The 19,727-nt window shown below is 35.6% G+C and overlaps 1 protein-coding gene and 1 long non-coding RNA gene across 3 annotated transcripts in view; one reads left to right on the top strand and one right to left on the bottom strand.

Moving 5' to 3' along the window:
* Nucleotides 1–15,345, top strand: part of LOC131829607 (uncharacterized) — a 198,999-nt gene extending 183,654 nt beyond the window's left edge. Inside the window, exons 3-4 of the long non-coding RNA XR_009352929.1 lie at nt 14,175–14,290; nt 15,225–15,345. This is a non-coding gene — a long non-coding RNA (uncharacterized LOC131829607). The remainder of the gene's footprint in view (nt 1–14,174; nt 14,291–15,224) is intronic.
* Nucleotides 1–19,727, bottom strand: part of TBCK (TBC1 domain containing kinase) — a 211,745-nt gene that overhangs the window by 176,227 nt on the left and 15,791 nt on the right. For both annotated transcript variants that reach the window (XM_059171534.1, XM_059171529.1), the window contains exon 3: nt 15,968–16,040. In XM_059171534.1, coding sequence (XP_059027517.1) covers nt 15,968–16,040 — 73 coding nt within the window. The remainder of the gene's footprint in view (nt 1–15,967; nt 16,041–19,727) is intronic.

Here is a 19,727-nt window from a genome sequence, read left to right as displayed (position 1 = left end):
TTTATGTCTCACATTTTTGCCTTTAATCCATTTTGAATTTATTTTTTGTATGGTATAAGAAAGTGGCCCAGTTTCATCCTTTTGCATGTTGCTGTCCAGTTTTCCCAACACCATTTGTTGAAGAGACTCCTTTTCCCATTAGATTCTTTCTTGCATTGTCAAAGGTTAATTGACCCATATAATTGTGGCTTATTTCTGGGTTTTCTATTCTGTCTCATTGACTTGTGTGTCTATTTTTGTATCAGTACTATAATAAACCTTTAATCACTAAAGTTTGATTATTAAACCTTTGTAATATAAGTACGCTAAAAATCCAGCAATTGTACTACCAGGTATTTACCCAAAGAATACAAAAATACTAATTCAAAGGAATACATGCACCCTGAAATTTACAGCTGCATTATCTGCAACAACCAAACTATGGAAAGAGCCCAAGTCTCTCTCTCTCTCTCACACACACACACACACTACAGTATTACCAATCCATAAAAAAGAATGAAATCTTGTCATTTGCAATGACATGGACAGAGCTAGAGAGTATTATGTTAAGTGAAGCAAGTCAGAGAAAAACTAATACCATATGATTCCACTCATATGTGGAATTCAAGAAACAAATGAGCAAAGAGGAAAGAGAAAGAGAGACAGACCAGGAAACAGACCCTTAACTATAGAAAACAAACTAATGGTTACCAGAGGGGAGATGGGTGGGTGCATGGTGGAACAGGTGATGGGGATTAAGGAGTGCGCTTGTTAAGATGAGCACCAGGTGTTATACAGAACTTTTGAATCACTCTATTTTATACCTGAAATTAATATTACATTGTATGTTGACTAACTGGAATTTAAATAAAAACAAAAAACATTAAAGAAATATTTATCTACAATATAGAACTTAAACAACTTCATATCAAAACAACAAATAATCTGATTAAAAAAATGGGCAGAGGACTTGAGTAGACCTTTTCCTCAAAGATGACATACAAATGACCAACAGACACATGAAATGTTGCTCAAAATCATTTATCATCAAGGAAATGCAAATAAAACCACAATGAGTTATCATCTCACACCTGTCAGACTGGTTATATTTAAACAGAAAACAAAAAAAATAACAAGTGTTGCCAAAGACGTGGAGGAAGGGAATGTAAATCGATTTTACCACTGTGGAAAACAGTGTGGAGCTTCCTCAAAAATTAATAGAACTGCCAAAGATCCAGCAATTCTACTTGTGGTATTTATCCAAAGAAAATGAAAGCACCTATTCAAAGAGATATATGCACCCATTGTTCATTGCAGCATTATTTATAATTATGAAGATAGGAAGCAACCTAAGTGTCCATCAACAGATAAAAGGAAAAGAAATGTGGTATATATAAAATGGAGTTTACTCAGCCATGAAAAAGAATAAAATCTTGCAATTTGTGACAACATGGATGGACAACATGGAGGGTATTATACAAGTGAAATAGGTCAGACAGAAAAAAATACTGTATTATTTGTATTTCAAACTAAGAACAAAACAAAACAGAAACAGACTCACTTATTATTGATATTTTTATATTGGTCTTGTTTCCTGTTACCTCACTAAAGTCATTTATTAATTCAAAGAGTTCTTTTGTATATGCTGTAGGATTTTCTACACAACCACGTCATCATTGAACAGAAATATATTTACAACTTTTCCTCCTTCTCCTCTCTTCCTTCTCTTCTTATTTTAACTCCTCTACTTTTTCTCTTCCTTCTTATAATCTTTATGCCTTATATTTTTTCTTGAACTATTTTACTCTTGTACTTTTATATACATATGCCTATGCTGCTTGCATCTTTCTATACTAGCAGCAAACAATTGGAAGACAAAACACAGTTTTGTCTACAATTGTATCAAAACATAAGATACTTAGGAATAAGTTTAACAAAAAAGCAAGAACTCTACTTTGTAAACTATTAAATATTGCTGAGGGAAATTAAGGAAGATTTAAAAATTTGGAGAAAACAACATGTTCACTTATTAGAAGTTTCAAAATTAAGATTTCAGTTGTTGCCACATTGGTCCATGGGAGCAATGTAGTTCCAATCAGAATACCAACAGACTTTCTCAGAAACTGAGAAACTTACTATAAAATTTACATGAAAATGTAAAGATCCAAGGATCACTAAAGCTATCTTGAAACAGAAGACCAAAGTTGGAAAACTTGTATTTCCTGACTTCAATATTTACTATTAAGCTAGAGTAATAAAGATAGTACAGTGCTGGCATAAGGACAGAAAATAGAAAAATAAAACAAAAGAGAAGGTCAGAAACAGACCTACATTTACATGGCCATTTAATTTTTAATAAAAGCATCAAAGCAATTCAATGGAAAAAGGAAAGCCTTTCAAGCAAATAGAATTAGAACAACTGAATATCCATGTGACAAAAACAGAGTTGAACACCACATATATTAAACTGAGAGAGATCAGAGATCCAATATAAATTTTAAAACTATAATTTTCTAAAAGAAAACATATGAGAATATCTTCAGGACTGGGGAGGAGACAAAAGTTTCTGAAAACAGATACATGGTAATATCCATAAAGAAAAATTTGATATATTAGCTTTCATCATAAATAATTCCTGCTCATCAAGATATACATTAAAAGGGGAGCCTAGGTGGCTCAGTGGGTTAAAGCCTCTGCCTTCAGTTCGGGTCATGATCCCAGGGTCCTAGGATGGAGCCCCACATCAGGCTCTCTGCTCAGCGGGGAGCCTGCTTCCTCCTCTCTCTCTGCCTGCCTCTCTGCCTACTTGTGATCTCTACCTGTCAAATACATTAAATTTTTTTTAAAAAAGATATACATTAAAAAATAATGAGGCAAGGCAGACTGGCAGAAATATTCACCAAAAAAAATCTTGAAAAGTATATGTATGGAGAATAGAATATACAATGAATGCCTCTAAGTCAATAATAAAAAGACAAATAATATGCTTAAAATGGGACCAAAAGCTTGAACAGACATGTGTGTCATGATATGAATGTACAATGAACACATGAGAAACACCCAACATCTTTAGTCATTGTGGAAATGTAAATTAAATCTACAATGAGATACCACTTTATATTCATTACAGTGGCTAAAAGTCAAGAATTAAAAACACCAACTGCTGGCAAGGCTATGGATGAACTAGAACTTTCATACATTGTTATTAGGAATGTAAAAGGTACAACACTTTAGATAAAGGTATGGTGGTTTCTAACAATCATATAGTTATCCCATAATCCACTAATTTTATTGCTACATATTTATCCAGGGATAAGAAAACATTTGCTCACAAAAAAAGACATAAGAACATTCACAAGAACTTCAATTATAAAGACCAAAAACCTGGAAATATCTCAGAGGCTCATAAGCAGAACACTGCTAAAGAAATTGTGGCATATTCATAAGCTGGAATACACCTCAGCAATAAAAATAGATTATAATACATGAAGCTACATAAGTGATTCCCAAAACATTAGGGTGTGTGAAAGAAAGAATATATACTGTATAATTATATATAAGTATATAATTATATAAGGTGCTAGAATAAACTAATAAAACTAATCTAGGATGAAAAAAACAGCCAACTGGTTGCCTCTGGGAGTTGGGTTGGGGTGAAGAGTAAAAATTTACTGGGAAGGGGTTTGAGTGAAATTTCTAGGATGATGGTGATGATCTAATCTTGATGTGTATTTGGGTTACAGAGGTAAATACTTTGTCCAAAATTCATCAAGTGATATACAAGTTTTTTTACTTTCACTGAATGTAAAGTTTACTTAAAAAGAAAACACAAGGATTTGTCTCCCTCCCAATCCCATCTTGTTTCATATCCCCTGACCCTCCATGACCCCTTGCCCTGCCTCTCAAATTCTTCATATGAGGGAGATCATATAGTAATTGTCTTTTTCTGACTTAATTCGCTTAGCATAATACTCTAGTTTCATCCATGTCGTTGCAAATGGCAAGATTTATTTTCTCTTGATGGCTGCATAGTATTCCATTGTGTATATATACCACTTCTTCTTTATCCATTCATCTGTTGATGGACATCTCAGTTCTTTCCATAGTTTGGCTATTGTGGACATTGCTGCTATAAACATTCAGGTGCATGTGCCCCTTTGGATCCCTACATTTTTATCTTTAGAGTAAATACCCAGTAGCACAATTGCTGGGTCATAGGGTATCTCTATTTTCAACTTTTTGAGGAACCTCCATGCTGTTTTCCAGAGTGGCTGCACCAACTTGCATTCCCACCAACAGTGTAGGAGGTTCCCCTTTCTCTGCATCCTTGATCTCTTGTTTCCTGACTTGTTAATTTTAGCCATTGTGACTGGTGTGAGGTGGTATCTCACTGTAGTTTTGATTTATATTTTCCTGATGCTGAGTAATGTTGAGCACTTTTCCATGTGTCTGTTGGCCATTTGGATGTCTTCTTTGCAAAAATGTCTATTGATGTCTTCTGCCCATTTCTTGATTGGATTATTTGTTCTTTGGGTGTTGAGACTCAATCTCAGAAAACAAACTGAGGGTTGCTGGGGGGAAGGGAGGTAGAGATAGGGTAGCTGGGTGATGGACTTTGGGAAGGGTATGTGCTATGGTGAGTGCTGTGAATTGTGTAAGCCTGGTGATTCACAGACCTGTACCCCTGGGACAAATAATGCATTATACATTAATTTAAAAAAGGAAAACATAGGGATTCCTGAATGGCTCAGTCAGTTGGGTGTCTGCCTTCAGCTCAGGTCATGACCCCAGAGTCCTGGGATAGAATTTTAAAGACATTTTACAGAAAAGAACAATAACAATGTATAGTCAGATTTATAATACATACAAAAGTAAATATAAATTGCACAATGAATGACATAATATCTAAAGGATGGGAGGAGGGTGAAGGGAAGCATAATATCTACGATCCCTACATTATATGTGAATTGCCATAATATTAATTCATGGAAGTTAGATAAATTAAGGATGCATAATTGTAACCTCTACCATAATAAAATACATATTATATATATATATATACATATATATACACATATATATATATATGTATATATATAACATGCACACACACACAAAGACTAAGACAAAATAAAACAATTTAAAAAAATCCTAAACCTCTGACTCCCAAGTGCTTTATTTAATTGTAGTTCTTTTATGTGTTGACGTAATTTATCATCTCAGGAGTTTCTGCCTTTCAAACATTTCCCAATAGGAAACTGTGCTAATTTCATCACTATCTTGTTGTTCTTTTGTCTTTTATGAGTATAGATAATACACAGAATAAAATTCAAAGTGTTCCCTTGAAGTCAGTGCAACTCCTGAGTTAGTTTATTAAATTGTTCTCACCTCACTTACTAAAGAAACTGATTTAATGGGGGCAGAACAGTACATATCATTTTTATTTTTTTTTTTTGAGGATTTTTTTTTTAAATAGGAGATTTCCATAGGTGCAAATGATTTCCTTTCATTCTTAGATCATTCTGCTATTTAAAAAACAATTACATAATTTCTCACCTTGCTAGTAAAATCAGGATACACAGATATTTCACCTTTTCTTTCCAAGGTGTTAAAATAAGTGAATGATTCTTAAAAGTTAAAAACCCACTACTTTTCACAATGACCCCATCCATTTAAATGAAAGGTAGAAGAAATATACCTTCACCAACAATTTAACTTCTTACATCAGGTAGTTGCACACTGACTGTCCATTGGCTGATTTTAGCCCATTACTTTGTTTTGTTTGGATCATGATTTTTAAATTTTTAAATTTCTTTTAAATGTTTATAAATTCAGAAATTTCACCTAAGAATCCAAAGTCTGAAATTCTTTTGAAATTTTTAAAGAAATGGTAATACCTGGACACTTTCTAACACAGCAACAACAGCTGGAGCTAATTATTAACTGCCTCTTTTCAGTGTGTTCCCTGCCTTCCAGTTTAACTCAGTTCAGCCCAGAACACTTAAATTAACCATCAGGACTCAAAGAGTTCATAACTTCTTTTACATATATTCCTCATCCCAAATCCAGTCTCCTCACTCTAGTCCCTACTCATCTTGTCCACCTGTCTTCCTCTCTCTTTCAATATAGTGCATCTAATACATCACTAACGTTTTCAGTTGAGGATGAACTTGGCTAAATGAAACTTTCTCTATTGGAAAATAACAGGTCAACATTCGATATCAACATATTTATGTATTCTCTGATCATTCTTTTTTTTTTTTTTTTATTTTTTATAAACATATATTTTTTATATACATATATTTTTATCCCCAGGTCTGTGAATCACCAGGTTTACACACTTCACAGCACTCACCAAATCACATACCCTCCCCAATGTCCATAATCCCACCCCCTTCTCCCCAACCCCCTCCCCCCGGCAACCCTCAGTTTGTTTTGTGAGATTAAGAGTCACTTATGGTTTGTCTCCCTCCCAATCCCATCTTGTTTCATTTATTCTTCTACCCACTTAAGCCTCCATGTTGCATCACCACTTCCTCATATCAGGGAGATCATATGATAGTTGTCTTTCTCTGCTTGACTTATTTCGCTAAGCATGATATGCTCTAGTTCCATCCATGTTGTTGCAAATGGCAAGATTTCATTTCTTTTGATGGCTGCATAGTATTCCATTGTGTATATATACCACATCTTCTTGATCCATTCATCTGTTGATGGACATCTAGGTTCTTTCCATAGTTTGGCTATTGTGGACATTGCTGCTATAAACATTCGGGTGCATGTGTCCCTTTGGATCACTACATTTGTATCTTTAGGGTAAATACCCAATAGTGCAATTGCTGGGTCATAGGGCAGTTCTATTTTCAACATTTTGAGGAACCTCCATGCTGTTTTCCAGAGTGGCTGCACCAGCTTGCATTCCCACCAACAGTGTAGGAGGGTTCCCCTTTCTCCGCATCCTCGCCAGCATCTGTCATTTCCTGACTTGTTGATCATTCTTTTTGTATATGGACATTGAAGTAGTCCCTTTTCCCAGCAGGAATTTCATTTTAATAAACACAGGGTTTACTTTACTCTTGATTATTATCCTGGAGACCAGAAGTTTTAAACAGAGTTTGAATTTAAACTTTATTAAATTTTGATTATTTTTTCTGAGGATAATTGGCAACTTGAGTGAGTCAAAAATTTCATCAAGAAAACAGAGGTTAAACATGCTTATAATTGTTAAAAGAATTAACATTGCTTAATTATTTCTCTCTTTAAAAATTGAGGTATAATTAATAAAAATTAGATTTAAGTGAGGAGGAAAAACTTCAGTATTTACTTGTATAAAGAATATGATAGGTATAATCCTCCCAAGATTCTTGTCATGTAGGTATTCAACCAATCACTAGGATAGGTACTGCTGTGAAGGGGCTTGGCAGATGGATTTAGGTTGCTAATTCATTAACCTTAAAATAGAGACAGTCCCTTCATTTACCCAGGTGAACCCAATGTAATCACACAAACCTTAAGGCAGAATAGCAGAGCAGAAGAGTCAGAGAGAATGCCAGAAGAAAAGACGGGAGGGGTCAGAGATTCATCTTGCTTGGACTGGATCTGTTGTCACTAGCTTTGAAGATGAAGAAATGGGGCCATGAGCCATGAAATGCTGGTGGCTTCTAAAATCTTAGAACAACTCCTGGGCAATAGTTAGTAAGGAAATGTGGCTTTCAGTCCTACAGCCATATGGAACTAAATTCTACCAATAACTGGAATAAGCCTGGAAAATTCTCCCTTAGTGCCTCCAAAGGAAATTCAGCCCTGCTGACACCTTGGCTTTGGCTTTGTTAGACCTGAAGCAGAAAAACCAGCCAAGTCCAACAGACCTACAAAACTATAAGATAATAAATGGGTGTTTTAAACTGCTAAACTTGGGGCAATGTTAATAGCAACAATAGAAAGCTAGTACTTCATTGGTGAATGAAAAAAAAGTCTTTCCACAAACACAACTGAATAAGACCAGCAACTATTAGTTTACAAAGTCTTAACATACTTCATGAATTGCTGGAAGTGGCTACAAAATCTGTTTTAATACGCTTTCAAAAAAGAATCCCATCAGTCTCTATGTGCATTTACCCAAAGTGCTCATCTTCCTGCCTGGTCTTTTGTGGGCTCCTGGGAATTGGGCTCTTAGAAATATTCTGATAAGAGTGTTTTGCCCATTTGAGGCCCTGAACCACTCTAGCTTATCTAGAGAGATAGTTTCTGCAAACAATGTGATTTATGTGGACCACCTGCTTTCCTTCTAAGGGTCTACAGCATCAGTAACTGCAGTCAATCACACAGGCCTTATGTGCCTATGTGATCAAACCCTAATAACCCTCCACTTTCAGACTCAGACAAGCTTCTCTAATGGGCAGCACTTGGCACACACTGTCACAATTTGTTGCTCTTGGAATTAAGTACATCCTCTACAACTCTCCCTGGAGAGGAATCTGGAAAGCATATGGCTGCTTTCCTCCATTCTTTGCCCCTTTATTGATTTTGTTTTGTCTCCTTTTGCTGTATGGTGTAACCGTTGGGTATATGACTTCTGAGTCCTGTGAGTACTTCCAGTGAATCAGTGACTGGGAGGGATCTTGGTGATCCCTGACACAGCACATTTCCCATCATCTCAGCCACAATGACTTACTAATATAAGAAAGAACACCAAATATCATACTTCTACAAGACTAAAAAATTTTTCCCAATTTTCCCCCAATAACCACACTGTAGTAGGCAGAATCCTACAGTGATTCCCAAGATCCCTGCTCCCTGATATATGCCCTGTATAATCCCCAATGCTATGAATATGATGGACTTTATTCCCATGATCAAGCTGTTATATGGCACAGTTGACTTTAAGAAACGGAGATTGTGTGGGCGCCTGGGTGGCTCAGTGGGTTGAGTCTCTGCCTTCAGCTCAGGTCATGATCCCAGGGTCTTGGGATCAAGCCCCACATCAGGCTCTCTGCCCAGGGGGGAGCCTGCCTGCTTCCTCCTCTCTCTCTGCCTGCCTCTCTGCCTGCCTCTCTGCCTACTTGGGATCTCTCTGTGTCAAATAAATAAATAAAATCTTAAAAAAAAAAAAGAGAGAAAGAAAGAAAGGGAGATTGTCTGGGTGAGCCTAACCTTATCACATCAGGCCTTAAAATCTCGATCTAGAGCTTAGAGATGGGAAATACAAAAGATTCCAGGCATGAATGAGATGTGATGAGGGACTTTCTCCATTGCTGACTTTGGTCTCCATTGCTGACTTTGGAGATGGAGAGGGCCACATGACAAGGAATACAGATGGCTTCCAGAAGCAGCCTCTGGTTGATAGTAATCAAGGAAATAGGAATGTCAATGCTATCATTGGAAGAAACTGGATTCTGCCAACATCTTAAAATGAATTTAGATTTTTTTTCTCCAGAGCCATGAGAAAGGAAATGAACATTTTTTTAACTTATTCTATTTAAAAAAATATTCAAAGAAAATAATAAAAAATCACCAAGGTAACATTTGCATCAGACTTTCACCAAAACTAATTTGGGAAATAAAATTATGGTACATAGTTAAAAGGAAGATAATAGGGAAATATAGTTTGAACTGCATGACTAAACTAAAAACACAATTCACTTAATTATTCATTTATAACACACTAACTATATGCAAACTCTTAGGCTGACAATTTTAGGAGATACAAAAATTAAAATGTTATCGTATGCATGTTAAAAATGTTTGGTTAGTTAGGGAAGGCAAATCATAGCTTCCATAATTCTATGATTGCAAGCAAACAATTATTTTTATTTTATTTATTTGAAAGACAGAGAGAGAAAGTGAGAGAGAGTGAGCACACACAAGTGTGAATGAGGGGAGGTACAAAGGCAGAGGGGCAGAGAGAATCTCAAGCAGACTCCCCATTAAGTGTGCAGCCAGATATGGGGCTTGATCTCACGATCCTGAGACCATGACCTGAGCTGAAACCAAGAGGGTGTTCAACCACCTGAGCCACCCAGGTGCCCCTGCAGGCAAACAGTTACAAGCTAAAAGGGAAAAGGCACTTTACAACTGGAGAGATTCAATGTAATAAAGAAATTTGGAGTAGGAAAAAATTTTTCCTTTGGTTCAGTGGTATGGTCTAGAAAGATGGAGGTAAGTGAATAATTTTAAAAAGTGCTATACATCATGCCAAAGATTGGAGATATACATTTGGACAAAAGGACAGCTCAGTCTTCATATTATATTTCAGTTCCCTGGTGCTAATTTAGAGAGTTTGACTGAAGTTAGATCCTATGCCTATAAAATGCACCTTTCCCCCCACCCACACACACAAATGAGAGCCACCTAGTGTTTCTGAGCAGGGAATGGACTGATCTTTAAAAATAATAATATAGCAGCAGAAAGTAGTAATGGAGTATACTAATGACTTAAGGAAGACCAGTTAGGAGAATGTTGTAATGCAATAGTCAAGCAGTTTGTTAATGAAGGCCTAAACTAAAGAATGTAAAAAACAGTAGAGATGTGAGAAATACCACCAAGGTTGTATTAATGATACTTGATGGCTAACAGGATATAGGGTACAAAGGAGGAAGAAAGTGAAAGATAACTGCAAGATTCCAAGCCTGAGTGAAGTGCATCTTTGGTATTATTTTCCATCCTTAAACAAAACAGGTAAAATAGGAAGAAAAGTATACACCAGTTATATAAATCTCTAAGTTACTTGACTACACGATAGTAATTTCAAATGAATTTTGAAATGAGGGCCCTTGAAGGAAAAAAAAATGTACACAAGCTTAAACTTCTACTATAAGGTTGTTTTCTAAAGTAAGAATATCTAGTATTCATTTCTGATGACTGTGAGACCTGTGGGTCATTATGCATCTATAGACTGTGCTCTAAAATGTGCCCAAAATTTTTTAGAGTATCTAATTCAGTGAGTAGGCAATCTTTTAATAGGGGCAAATAAAACCTACTCATCCAAGTAAGTCAGATCATGTTTTCCATCAAGCTAGTGAACAGCTGCAGACATAGCCTGCTTCCCATCAAAGTCTCCATGTATAACCATGTATAACCTCTGCTATGCTGATGGTTCTCTGGTAAATTTTCAAAACCATAAGCCTAAAAACATATGACAAACATTTTATTAAAGAAACATGGCCTGCACTACTCACCCTGCCTTCACTTGCAAATTTAGGGACAATGCAGAAACTTTACTCCACGTGCCAAAACTCTGCTGAATATCTATCTGTCTATGAACTACACTTGCTGACACTGCTACAGATTAGGCAAAAGTACATGCTCTGAATAAAACTAACACAAAAGGGAAATATTTTCCAAATAGCACCTGGACTTAAAAGGCAAACCATTTTCTCATGCTTGCTTTAATAGGAGTGATGAAGGTATGTTTTAACATTCTTGGAAAATATTTCTGAAAGGAGTTGAGATTTAAATTTCCTCACTTTCAGTATCTTGAATATGGCTCTAGGGTAGCAATTAAATAGATTCACAGGCACCAAATATGAGATGACTTCAAACAAACCTTCCAAATGCTGTACTTTGTTTCTTGAAACCTACTGGTTATAGGAATTTAATTGAATTCCATCCTTCTATGTTTCCAACAAATAATTTTGATCATTAACTGAAACTGGAGAGAAATATTGGCAAGATCAAACTCTGGCACAAGTAACATAAACGCCACTGAAGAGAAAGCAGTATTCTCCAAAAATTAATTCCTCATATTTGAGCTTGAATAAACTATAAAGAAAATGGTGAGTTTTCTCTTTCAAACCAGATCATCAAGCTATCTGTACAAATAACATTATTTTATAAGAGTCTGACCTGATAAATACCTCCAGGTCACAGCACAAAATCACTATTTTCTGTTTGGATAACATAAATTCTCAAAAAAGTTTTAGGGCCATTAATATTAAAAAAAAAAAAAAAAGAAGATGCTTGGTTTTTTAGTGCAATCTGAAACCTCAAGACAGTTTTAAGTTATATTTGTAATATGAATTACTACTATTACTACTATTACTATGGTTTTAGTACAATACTGCTTAGTTCAATGATATTAAATGTGTTACAAAATATGAGAGTAAACTGACACTAGATGCTTCTCTTATTTTCTAATTTTCATTTCCCTACTCCCCGTCTCACCAATTTTACAAGACTTAAATTTTTCTTCAAAATATAAATCCAGTAAGATATATGCCTTGGATGATGTTTAAATTTAGACAATGAGCTGCAAATAACTACCAGACAACTGGCAGCTTACAGTTTTACAACAGTTAGAGACAGATGGACAAGTAAAAATCATGGGGGTCTCAAATTGCAAGCCCATCTAAATAGATTTCCTGTTTACTTTGCATCAGCCTCTCTTACAGGTGCAGGGTGCTTACTTTTGGCAGTAGGGGAAATTTATATGATTTATAAGCCATAAGAACATCTTCTCACTTTCCATAAACAGGTTATAGAATTAATTAAAATTACAGCACAGCAACTCTGCACATGAAATCTGCTCTGTTACTGGAGACTAATGTAATCCAAATATGTGGAAAGTCAAATAGTTTTCAACAAAGCTAATTTAGATGGATGGATCAGATAACAACTTGGAACTGAACCTGACAGAATCAGATCTACTCAAAGGCAGTAAGTGCTGAATGTTATATTCCAAAATGAATGAAGAAAACACTGAATTTTAGTCTGTTACCAGAAGGATTAGAAAATAGTAATTTACTTACAAAAGTGTTTAAATATCTTACTTGAAGAAATTACAAAGACCCATAAAAACTACCGTATGTTCTATTTTATGTAAATGAAACAGACTATTAGAAAAGTAAATGGCATGTGGATGGAACTAGAGGGTATTATGCTAACTGAAATAAGTCAATCAGAGAAAGACAATTATCATGTGATCTCATTGATATGAGGAATTTGAGAAACAAGACAGTGGGTCATAAGGGAAGGGGGGGTAAGATGAAACCATAAGAGACTCTTAATCTCAGGAAATAAACTGAGGGTTGCTGGAGTGGAGGGGAGTGGGAGGGATGGGGCGGCTGCGTGACAGACATTGGGGAGGGTATGTGTTATTGTGAACGCTGTGAATTGTGTAAGACTAACGAATCACATACCTGTACTCCTAAAACAAATATTACATTATATGTTAATAAAAAAATAAATAAATGTAAACGGAATGAAAGACTATGAAATTTGCATTTAATCCTATTCATGTTTATCTATCTACTCAAAGAGTATGCTTCCATCTGTAAGATTTTATCTTCATGAAGACATATTGAAAAAAGGTGGCTTCTTTACACCTTCATACTATTGACACTACTAGTGTTCAGTGCTATCAGATTTATATCTAAAACAAAGATAAAGCATGAGGAACACAGGAAAGTAAAACCTTCCACAAGCTAATGGTTTAATCTTACTGGCAAAGCAATATCAACTGTATCCTTATATATAGTACAATTGAAAGTTAAAAATAAAAGGAGAGAGTTGAAGAAAAATGATGAAAATGGAAATTTGTCTTCTGAGTCACAAGATTCTCTCTTCTGCCTCAGTTTTTTCAGTAAGCAAAGGAAGGACAAGTATGGGCAGAGGGGGAAATTTCAAGATCAGAAGGAACATTCTATCGTTACTACCACTCTGATGACCAGAGAACTACACTAGTTGTTGCTTATAGCGTCCTCCAGAATGGTGGGAGCACAAGCCCATGGGTAACATCAATTCTCAGAGTGTGGACCAATTCTGATCTTAGTATAGCCATGTCCATTCCACCTCTAGTACTTTTGGATATTCTCTTAATACTCTACCTTCTCTTCATAGTGTAAACATCTTTTCTTCTGTCACAAGGAGCCTAAATCAATACTGAATAATTTTAAGAACTTTAGTTATTTTTCAATTAGTATTAATGTCAGTTAGTATTTCACTCCTGTTTTTTTTTTTTTTTTTTTAAGTACTTGTATGATCTCTAAGACTTCTGTGATAGCCAGCCTCTAAGGTGATCCTCAATGACCCTTGACTTCTGAGATTCACATTCTTAGGTAGTCCCCTCCACAGTGAATAGAATTAATGGTTGACTTCTGTATCCAGCAGACAACTGCAGAAATTGATGGGTGTGTGGTTCCTGAGGGTAGGACATAAAAGGCATAGAAGCTTCCACCTTGCTTTTTTTTCTCTCTTAGATTGCTCATTCTGAGAGAAGCCAATCCCATGTTGTGAGGATAGAAGAGACCCGTGTTGAAAAGCCTTCAAGATGGGAAAGAATTAAAGCTTACAGTCAACAACTGGCACCAAATAAGTGAGCTATCTTATTAGACCATCTAGCCTGTCAAGCTTTCAGATGATTACAGCCCCACTTGACTGCAACCTCATGAGATCCTGAGTAAAACCATCCCGCTGATTCATTCCTGAATTCTTGACCTGTAGAAATTATATGAAATGATAAATGTTTATTGTTTTTAAACCACTAAGTGGTAAGGTATTGGCTAAGCAGCACAACAAATTCATACTACTTCTTCTTAAAGAAAGAAATACAAATAGGTATGCCATTGGATCAACTACCTTCATTAACAACATAATACTGTTGCTATATGAGCGACTTAGAACTCAAGCTAAGTAAATAATGGATCAGGTTTTTGTTTTATTTTAATTGAGGCATAGTTTACATAGGTGAAATACACACATCTGAAGTGTATAATTTCAGTGAATTTTGACAAATTTTGCAAGAACATGCACCACATAAGTAATAACCATGATCAACAGATTTAAAAAATTTCCATTACTCTGGATAGTTTTCTCAAGGCTATTTTGAGTCAGTTCTTACATTACTCCTTCCCCCAACCAGAGTTGAGTACAGTTTTTATATATCTATCACCATAAGTTTTGATCATTCTAGAACTAAATAGCAAACAGACTATGTTCTTAAAATAATAAAATTTTTACATGTAAAAATTATAAAAACATATTTACTAAAATAAGGTTAAGGTATTTCTAAATATATAGAGAAGTCACTTTTATTATGGATGGTCAGGTCAGACTCTTCCAAAGAAGCAAGTAAATGGGTATGCCTCGTATCTGCATCTTTCATTCTAGAGATCACTTAAGACCAAATCATTTAGAGTATCAAGGAGCATATTTTTATACAGTTAATTTGTTTTGCTTTTATTAAATAGCTACCATTTAACAATATATGTATTTTTTTCCTCCCTCAAAAAAAATTTGTTTTCATCTAGGATATAGCAGTGATTAAAAAGCAATGACCAAGAATGAGAATATTTCCTTAAAAGAGGATGGATAATTATAATCCTATAAAGACTTATGGCAAGTATTTTTCATTGGCTTAGTACTACTTTCTTTATTCATTAAAAGGATATTTTTTTTATAATTTTAAGATAATTTTAGAAACTTTATAAAAATTCATTTAGTAGTATATTTGTAATAACATATATACCACATACTCTTCTTGCCAAGAATGCCTGAGACAGAAAGTCAAGTTACTGAGTCATTGAAATAATTGAATGTAAACTATATCAGTAAATTCTATCTAAGCCATGGTTATTATTTCTCTCTACCCTTCAATATGGCCTTTCCTTAACACAGTTCACTATTTCCCTAGGAATACCAGCAACCTATTAGTAGTTACTATGTACTACTTACAGGAAAATACTCTTAATCTCAGCTAGAGAAATGCTTAGTACTGGAATAACATTTCAAATTTTCATATATATCCTCTTTAGGAATTTTTTTTTTGTCAAGTACTTTGTAGAATGCCTACTTCACAAAAACTGAACACTGGACAATGTCAATTTTGAATTTCTGTGGGGCCTGTGAATTAAATTTCCTAAAATAAAAATTTGCACCTGGATTTTATCATTAAACAAGTAACAGAAGAAAGAAAAACTCTGCAGTTTCTTGTTATGCCTTTTTGTTTGCCAATTTCTGCTTTTCATTTAATTGCCCTGATATTACACAGTACCTCACAGGTTTCCTCTCTCGAAGCAAGTCTTCTAGACTCCGTTCACAGTGTTCAGCTACCACCACCAGTCTTTCTGAGTAAAACAAAGCAAATCCACTTTACATTTGATTAACAAAATGTTTAATAATAAAATAATATAGTCCATTAAAGATATTATAGTACTAATAGCACTGTAAGAGTTTTTTAGACTCTACATTAACTACATAATTACCACATCTGTACAACAGAATAAATGTATAATAAAAGAGCACATTAAATAATAATTTCATGTCATCTTCTGTTTTTGTCTAGAGTTTCTCCCATGTGCACCAGGAAAAACAGATGGAAAGTTTTACCTTTGGAAGAAAGAAATGACCCTTCTTCTGACACAGATTAGGGAAAGGACAAACTTGGATGAAGATACAAAGAAATTTTGATGTGAAGGGGAAATTGGGAGCTGGGGACAAATTGTCTTGGCAGTCTGGTTCAAACACAAGGTTTTGCAACTGAGTTCAGAAATTTGAGAAAAGTAGAAATGTTCTGAATCATGACTATGAAGAAAGAACAGAAAATTGGTTTGGGATTATTTGTAACATCATGGGACCTGCTGAGATTAAGTAATAATATAAAATTTTGGTGGGCACCATCAATATTATGATGTAATTTTTATTTTTCAACAGATAAAGAATTAGCATAGTTCTGAGAGTCAGACCATACATTTTTTTTTTCTCATCATTTATCCCTAGTGACTAACACATTGTTTGACACATTTAAAAAAAAGATTTTATGTATTTATTTGAGAAAGAGAGTGAGAGCTCTCCCCATTGGGCAGAGAGCCTAATGTGGTGTTCAATCCCAGGACCCTGAAATCACAGATGGGGCTGAATGCAGACACTTAACCAACTGGGCCACCCAGGCACACCCCTCATTTTTTTAAATCTTTTTTTTTTTTTAAGTTTTTATTTATTTATTTGACAGAATGAGAGACAGTGAGAATGGGAACACAAGCTGGAGGAGTGGGAAAGGGAGAAGCAGGCCTTCTACAGAGCTGGGAGCCCGATGTGGGGCCCAATCCCAGGACCTCAGGACCATGACCTGAGCCACAGGTAGATGCCCAACAACTGAGCTACCCAGGCGCCCCCCCCCCCATTTTTTTTTTTTTTTAAATGAATGCATGTAAGAGGAGTGAGAGAATATAAAGGAGCTTACAAGTGTTTGGGAATTTGATAAGGTCATTTCAGGAGAGATCACAAGTTTAAAAGAAATTGTGGAGTTTTGTGAATATCTATGCAAATAAGATGAGGAATAAGATTAACACAAAATATGGGAGGCAGACTAGGATGAAACAAAGGAGAGTGCAAAGAGATTGGGAATACTGATCACTGCAAAGAGTTTTGATGAAAATGAAAAGTAGGAAAGGTAGAAAAAACGAGAGAACAGGCTATGGGAAAGGAGAATTCCATAGTAGGAGATCCAGCAAAAGGAACAACTCTCAGTAATAACTGGCTCAAGGTAAGGTCTTGCATGTGGGAGTAGAGATGAAGGACAGTGGTACACAGGCAATCCTGTAAGGTATGAGGGCAGTATATTACACGGGTCAAATTTTGGAAGCTGAAACTCTCTGAGGGGGTAGCATTATACAGAATGATCTGAAACAGAAAACAAAAAAGCTCTAAATTAAAGTGATCACTTTCAGATGAAAGACTGCAAGTGATCTAAATAAGAACTTAAAGAAAACTAAATTTGAAAGACTAACACGGGGGAAAAAGGAAAAAAAGAGTAAGAAAGAGAATCAGTTCTTCAATAAAGAAAAAAACACAAAGTTGACCTTGAAGCAATTATGTAGTTAGTGTAGCTACATTCCTTTGCTTTCATCTTACAACATTATGCCAGTTTTCCTAATACCTATTTGGCTGCCTCTCCTTAGTCTCCTCTGTACAATGGCACTCCTAACTGAAATGCTTCGAGTTCCTCTACTTTTGATTCGGGGTCTTCATACTGTGTTTTCTCTTCATTTACTCCCACGGCTGAAAATCTGCAAATTTTATTTCAAGCCCTGAACTCCCTTCTGCACTCCAGGCTTTTATAGAAAATTTCTCACTTTAATATAAAAGTCACCTCTGAACTTATACTTTGCTCCTGAAACCTGTTCTTGAGTCTTCAGTAAATGGTACCACCATCCTGCCAGCTCCATCAGCTAGAAACTTAGGAATAATCCCCCTTTCTCAAATCCAAACAAAAGTCCTGATATTTCTGTCTCCCAAATGTTTCCAAAATCTGTAGTTTGCTCCACACACCACACATTGAGTCCAAGTTAGGATCCTCTTAATATGAGAGGAGAGTACGATGTGCCTTAACTTATCTCACATTAATTCTTATTACCATCCATCATATTTTCATACTAAAGTCTCAGTGATAAAATAATAATAAATCCAAATGTCCTCTTTAGTTTCATCTTTTGTTACTTTGGCTTACCAACTTCCAGTCATGCTAGCCTTCTCTACCACATCTTGCTTAAGGTATTAGCACATTGGTTCTCATTGTCTGAAATGATCTTCCTCGTTCTCATCTCCCAGCTAACTCCTATCATAAAACACAAAGGTTAAAAGCACAGATGCTTCCATCTAAGCTCAAATTCCAGGTTTACTACTCATTAGCAAGGTGACCTTGGAGAAGTTTGCTTCTTTTTCTATGCCATAGTTTCCTCTTCTATAAAATGAGGGAAAAAATAGCACCTATCTCATAGAGTTAGTTAGATTGAAATAAGTTAACATGTAATAGGGATCAAGAATAGTGCCTGGGGGATGCCTGGGTGGCTCAGTTGGTTGAGCAGCTGCCTTCGGCTCGGGTCATGATCCCAGCGTCCTGGGATCGAGTCCCACATCGGGCTCCTTGCCTGGCAGGGAGCCTGCTTCTCCCTCTGCCTCTGCCTGCCATTCTGTCTGCCTGTGCTCGCTCTCTCTCCCTCTCTCTGACAAATAAATAAAATCTTAAAAAAAAAAAATAGTGCCTGGCACATAAGTATTTGCTATTATTATTATTCATTCCTTGGTTAAATATGACTTCCATAAGGAACACTTTACTGGTGCCCCCAAATCAATTTGCTCCTCCTATAATATAATCTATTCTGCACTGTATTTTTCTTCAGTAGCACTTACTTCAACTCTAAGGATTTTTATACATTTCTATTTAATGTCTTTTTAAAAAAAAATTATTTATTTATTTGACAGATCACAAGTAGGCAGAGGCAGGCAGAGAGAGGGGGGAAGCAGGCTCCCCGCTCAGCAGAAAGCCCGATAGGAGGCTTGATCCCAGGACCCTGATATTATGACCTGAGCTAAAGGCAGAGGCTTAACCGACTGAGCCACCCACCCAGGTGCCCCTCTATTTAATGTCTTTTTTCCTCCACTACATAATACGTTTCATGATGGCAGGAACATGTTGATCTTGTTCTAAATGTATCATCAGTGTCTAGAACTGGCACCTCAAACATATTAGTATCTAACATAAAAATACTTGTTGACTAAATGAGCTTGAGCAAAGGTATGATGTAACCATTACAAATGAGTAAGAGTCTTATGTGAAGATAGTCATTATCTAAACAGAGATCTGTCCTGTGTTCAAAATTATATGCCTACATTATAAACTAGGCATAATAAGTCCTCAATAGTGCTGAAGAAAGTTTCGAAGTGTTTGGCACTAGCCTAATTGGTCAGGTTTAAAATAATTTAGAAAAAAAAAAACTGTCAGGCTTCTTCTAGAAACTCCTTCAAAATATCAT

This window comes from Mustela lutreola, chromosome 1, assembly GCF_030435805.1.
Source record: "Mustela lutreola isolate mMusLut2 chromosome 1, mMusLut2.pri, whole genome shotgun sequence".
Classification (NCBI taxonomy): Eukaryota; Metazoa; Chordata; class Mammalia; order Carnivora; family Mustelidae; genus Mustela; species Mustela lutreola.
Note: the sequence above shows the minus strand (reverse complement) of the source record. Positions and strands in the feature narration are given on the sequence as shown.